This window comes from Chinchilla lanigera, unplaced genomic scaffold (genome assembly GCF_000276665.1).
Source record: "Chinchilla lanigera isolate Chin_1 unplaced genomic scaffold, ChiLan1.0 scaffold00067, whole genome shotgun sequence".
In the NCBI taxonomy this organism is placed as follows: domain Eukaryota; kingdom Metazoa; phylum Chordata; class Mammalia; order Rodentia; family Chinchillidae; genus Chinchilla; species Chinchilla lanigera.
The window spans coordinates 887361-893360 of record NW_004955468.1 but is presented as its reverse complement, the minus strand read 5'-3'; the positions used below and the strand labels follow the sequence as shown (position 1 = coordinate 893360).

The 6000-nt window shown below is 55.3% G+C and overlaps 1 protein-coding gene across 1 annotated transcript in view; it reads left to right on the top strand.

The window, feature by feature from the left end:
• The window catches only part of Ryr1 (ryanodine receptor 1 (skeletal)), a gene marked incomplete in the record, with an annotated part of 120312 nt that overhangs the window by 106758 nt on the left and 7554 nt on the right, over positions 1–6000 (top strand). Inside the window, 6 exon segments of the mRNA XM_013522408.1 lie at positions 10–237; positions 1048–1112; positions 1600–1753; positions 2734–2820; positions 3983–4234; positions 5054–5184. Coding sequence (XP_013377862.1) covers positions 10–237; positions 1048–1112; positions 1600–1753; positions 2734–2820; positions 3983–4234; positions 5054–5184 — 917 coding nt within the window.

Sequence of the window (6000 nt, the reverse complement as noted above, 5' to 3'; positions counted from 1 at the left end):
GGCGACGCGGACGGCGAGGGCCCCGGCGAAGGCGAGGGCGATGCCGCCGAGGGCGCGGGTGACGAGGAGGTCGCATCGGATGAAGCTGGGCCGGGCGGCGCAGAGGGGGCGATGTCAGTGGCCAACGGGAGCCCCTTCCGGCCTGAAGGGGCTGGTGGCCTTGGGGACATCGGTGACACGACGCCGGTGGAGCCACCCACGCCCGAGGGCTCCCCAATACTCAAGAGGAAGCTGGGGGTGAGGAAGCAGATGGGGGCATCAGGGTGTGGAGAGGAGGACGGAGCAGGAGACTGGGGGGGTGGTGGTGCCTGCTGGGCTAGAAGAAGGGGCCATCGAGGCAGGCAGAGGGAGCAGTGAGACAGACCCTCCGAGGGACCCGGAGACAGAGACCATGGTCACCTGGAGAAAGGCTTTGGTGCGTGGGAGAGAGGTCTGGAGCCAGAGGCAGGGAGACCCAGAGACCAAACATCAGTGGTGGCTCAGGCCTCTAATCCTAGCATGCTGGGAGGCTGAGGCAGGAGGATTGCAAGTTTGGGCCCAGCCTGGGCAACTTAGTGATTTAGTGAGACCTTGTCTCAAAATCATAAATGAAAAAAGGGCTGGGAATGTAGCTCAGTGTAAAGACTTCGGATTCAATCCCAGTACAGTATTAGTACCACCAACAAACAAACGAACAAACAAACAGACTCAAGAAAACAGGTTCAGGGACACTGTCAAGGAAAAGACCCTTGGAGACACACATGGGTGTGGGTAATTCAGCAGCCTATGCGGAAAAGGCCCCAAAGTGTTCTTAGACCCATGGTACTGTGACTGTCGAGGTGGCTTACAGTTGTCAAGGGGATGAGGAGCCAGGGGAGACAAAAGCCTGCCTTGGGGTCACCTGACTGCACAGTGTGTGCTCACCTCTTTGAGCCTCGGTTTCCCACGTGTACAAGGGGAATCATAACCCCACTTTCTTCTGGTGGGGCATGGGTGGGGGTAAGAAGAAAGGGACTGACAGGAACAAGAGGGTCAGCCCTGAAGGCTTAGCCGTGTGCCTGTCCCCAGGTGGATGGAGAAGAGGAGGAGCTGCCTCCAGAGCCCGAGCCTGAGCCTGAGCCCGAGAAAGCCGAGTGAGTGCTTCTGGACAGAAGGGCCCTGGTGCCTGTCACTGCCTTCCTCCTGGCCTGGGAGCCTCCTGAGGTCAAGGCCTGAAGCTGTGCTGGCCACCTGTGACCTCAGCATCGCCCAGCCCAGATCTGGGCACAGCAGAGGCTGAAAGGGTCCTCTTAGCACCAGGCCTTTCTCCGTGCCGTTCCTCCTGCCTGAACACCTTCCCTGTGTTTCATGAGTCTTCCTCATCCTTGTGCCTATTTCTCCAGGACACCCAGTCCCTCCTGAGCTAAGCAAATTCTCCTCTAGGTTCCCACAGCCCCCAGCCAGGACCACTCCACGCCACTGGACTAGAACCCTGGGAGGGGGGGGCCTGAGGTTGTCACACAACCCGTGTCCCCAGCACCATCCAGACTTGGGCCAGGCATGGGATGGGCCCAGTGAGTGGCCCTGGGCAGATGAATCACCCTGGTGCCTTCTGACCTCTTTCTGTGTCCTGCCCTGCAGTGCTGAGAATGGGGAGAAGGAAGAAGTCCCTGAGCCCCCACCAGAACCCCCCAAGAAGACAGCACCTCCTCCACCCCCTCCAAAGAAGGAGGAAGCAGGAGGTGCGGGCCTGGAATTCTGGGGGGAGCTGGAAGTGCAGAGGGTGAAGTTCTTGGTGAGTCCCCAGCAGCGTGTGCTGAGATTTCTGCTCTGGGGGGACCCACTCACACCCACTGCTCCTCCCTGCCCTGCTTTTGAACTCAAGTTCATGTGCAAGAGCTCATTTGTGGCTGGGGATAAGTTTAAGGCCAGCCTGGCCAATTTTTAGCAAGACCCTGTCTCAAAATTTAAACAAACAGACATGGACTGGGGATGCGGCTCAGTGGTAGAGCACTTGCCTAGCATGTGTGAGGCCCTGGGTTCCATCAATACCACACACAACAAAAAACGAGTCTGAGACTCCTTGATTATGTGACTTTGAACAAGACATCACCTCCTGAGCCTGTTTCCTCATTTGTAAGCTAAGTGTAACAGCAGCACCCACTTTGTACCATTGTAGAGAGTTTTAAACAAATTCATGCCTATAAAGTGCTTACCCCAGGGCTTGGTACACAATAAGCACTCAATAAATAGGAGGTTGAGCCAGGTGTGGTGATGCAGGCCTGTAATCCCAGGACTCTGGGAGGCCGAGGCAGGAGGAATACAATTTGGGTTCAAGCTCAACCCACTCTTAGAACTGCCTATCCTGAGGCCCGGGATATAGCTCAGCAGCATAAGTGCCTGCCTGGCAAGTGGAAGGTCCTGAGTTTGATTCCCAGTACCGGGCGGAGGGCGGGGACAAAGATTTAAAGAACTACCTGTTCTGAAACTTTTACATGCTGTGATTCCTGGCCCTCTTGGTAACTTACCCTTTTAGCAAGACCCTGTCCCAAAATAAAAATTTTCAGAAGGGCTGGGGATATAGCTCAGTGTGAAGGCCATGGATTCAGTCCCCAGCACAATAGTAATAATAATAATAATAATAATAATAATGATGATGAGATGATGGTGGTGGTGGTGGTGAGGACCAGGTACATCGGTTGTGGGTAAATGCTGGGCTGGATTCTGCAGGGAAGAAGCCAGACAATGAGCTCCATCTTTCTCACCCACTCTTAGAACTACCTGTCCCGGAACTTTTACACACTGCGATTCCTGGCCCTCTTCTTGGCGTTTGCCATCAACTTCATCTTGCTGTTTTATAAGGTGCTCATCGCATGGGGCTGGAGGGATCACCCCGCGTCCAGGCTGTGGGGCGAGTCTCACATCCCCACAGGTTCCTAGGCTGCAGCAAAGGGACAAGTGTTGGGCTTGGGTTCTTAGCAGGGTTTGGGCTGCATATCTGGGTTGGGGGCATCCATGTCCATCTGGGACAGATGGCTGAGTTTGTGGGAATTAGAGCAGGCGCTGGAGCTGTGTTCCTGGCCCACCTCTGCCATCTGCCAGTCCCATGCCCAGGTGCAGCCTCTTGTCCCCCAGGACACCCAGCGACTCACTGCTTTGCCTTCCTGTCAAGGCATATGGGGAGGAGGAGGTGGGCCACTCACAGGATGGAGGGAAAGGGCTGAGAACCAGACCTCAGAAGGACAAAGGGACCCTCAGGGTGTGGCCAGGGTTCTAGATAACAGGACCAAGTGGCAGGCTAGACAGAGATCATGGCTTCTGTGGGACCAGGTCCATCACTCTCTGGCTGGATGATAATAGGAAAGGTAGTTAACCTCTCTGTGCCTCAGTTTCCTCACCTGCAAAATGGGGTAGTAACCATGTCTACCTCTTCGAGCTGTGAGGATTAAAAAAAGAGTTAACGTGCAAAGCACTCAGAACATTAGGCATATAAGAAGTGCTGTATAGCCCAGCATGGTGATGCACACCTGTAATTCCAGCACTCTAGGAGGCTGAGGCAGGGAAATCACATGTTTGAGCCCACACTGGGCAACTTAGCAACTTAGTGAGATTTTTGTCTCCAAAAGGGGTAGGGGCTGGGGATGTAACTCAGTGTGAAGGCCCTGGGTTCAATCCCCAGTACTACCAAAAAAAGTTCTGTATAAGTGTTAGCTGCCGTCCATCTTGGTTTTACTGTTGTTAGTTGTCATTGTCTTGGCCCCACCATCAAGACAGTCTATTCTGTTTTCAGTCCTACTTAGTTCAGTGGGCAAGTTCGCAGGACAGATTCTGATTGGCTAGCTAGGGTCCTGGGCCCAGCCCTAGTCTTGATTGACAGCCCTCCCAAGCCTATGCATCTCAAGCCTAGGGGCGCATCTCAGCTTCAGGAATGGAGGCTGCTAATTATGTAAGTGGATTCTGGGTAAGGAGACCAGGTGCCAGGACAGCAGGGTCCCTGCCCTGATTCATCTCTACCCTACTTCAGGTCTCAGACTCTCCACCAGGGGAGGAAGACATGGAGGGCTCAGCAGCTGGGGACATGGCAGGTGCAGGATCTGGTGGTGGCTCGGGTTGGGGCTCAGGTGCTGGTGAGGAGGCAGAAGGCGACGAGGATGACAACATGGTGTACTACTTCCTGGAGGAGAGCACGGGCTACATGGAGCCTGCTTTGCGGTGCCTGAGCCTGCTGCACACGCTGGTAGCCTTTCTCTGCATCATCGGCTACAACTGCCTCAAGGTGGGTCATGACCATGTGCCAGGGCAGGGACTTGGAGGGCAGGAAGCTGCTGGCGGAGGGGACCTGGCCCAGGGCCTGAGGCAGGGGGTTGAGGTCGGGTAAGGACTGGGGTTTTAAGCAAGGAAGATATGCCAGCTGGGAAGTGCCACAGATCAAAGTCCAGGACTTTCCGTGCCGCACACGTGTGACTGTTAATTTCTGAGCCGGGAGGCAAATCTGTCATTGGGAATATCATTTTCTGTATGCTAGTCATTTAGTGAGTTATGATCTCTCGGGTCTGCTGGGATCTCCTAACCTGGATGCTAACGGGGATGTGGGTTCTGATAGCAGATAGGCCCGAGGTTCGTGATACCCCATAGACCTGGCACGATGCATCAGTTCGGGTTCCATGAGATCTGGCAGTTGTAGGAAATAAATTCTGTCATTTTGCTGTAGAGTGAGCAGAGTTCTTCTGACTTGGAGCTTTGAACATGCTGTGTCCACTGCCTGCGGTGCTGTGCTGTGCTTCCACTACCTTCCACCCGCTTCTGTTGTAGACTTGCTCGGGGTCTCATATGGGACCCCTATTCCTTGGGGAGTGCTGGCCTGCACTGGGCCTGCACTGGGCCCCACTACTGCTGGTCTCCCATCCTGGCCTGTCCCTGTGCCAGTGATCACACTTGACCTCCTGCCTGTGCCGCTATTTCAGTTCTGACCCCCCCAGGAAGCTCCTCTGATACACGGTCTCCCACAGGCTCCAAAGAAATCGCATGGCTTCTGCAGAGGTTGTGGCCTCACCGAGGCGCCTGACCTTTACCCTTTGCACCCTCCTCTGTCCAGGTGCCCCTGGTGATCTTCAAGCGGGAGAAGGAGCTGGCCCGAAAGCTGGAGTTTGACGGCCTCTACATCACGGAGCAGCCTGAGGACGATGATGTGAAGGGGCAGTGGGACCGCCTGGTGCTCAACACGCCGTAAGCACCCAGCCGCAGCTGGGGGTGGGGAGCAGCAGGCTGGCTTTCCAGCCCAGTCTAGGCCGGGACCTCAGAGCACAGCAGCCGGGGTCCAGAACCCTGTGGCCCTGACTTACTCTCCCCAAGCCTGGCCTTCCCCTCCATAAAACAGACCCCTTTCCTGAGCATTCATGTTCAGCTGAGGGTGCTGGGGACACAAGGAGATTCCCAGGCCCCACCCTGGAGGTTCTGACCTTGTGAGGCTGGGGTGTGGCCCTGGGAACCTGCATTTAAGTGGTGACATGCAGAAAGGAGCAAGGAGCGAGCCGGGAGGGAGGGGCTCCCACGGGACCAATCGGTGGCAGCCCGAGCATCAGGAGGGGTAGGAAGCTCGGGGAACTGAGACATTTCAAAGCCTTCTCAGTCCATGGGTTCCTAATAAAGCTTCCGTCCACCCCTGCACCCCTTGCTACCTTGGCAAGATGTTAAACCACCAACTTGTCAGGGGGTGAGCTGGTAAGTCCAAGGCCGGAATCATCAAATCAACTGCAATAAACAGCTGGGGATGTAGCTTTGTGCTGGAGTGCTTGAGTCCTGGATTTAATCTCCAGCACTTCAAGAAGGAGGGAGGGAAGGAAAGAAGGAAGGGAGGAAGGAAGGGAGGGAGGGAGGAAGGAAGGAAGGAAGGAAGGAAGGAAGGAAGGAAGGAAGGAAGGAAGGAAGGAAGGAAGGAAGGAAAAAAAGAAGGGAGGGAAAGAAGGGAGGCAGGCCTGCTGGCCATGTGAGAAGCAGCAGACGATTTCACTGGAGCTGGTTCTCCCTGCAGTCTGCACACAA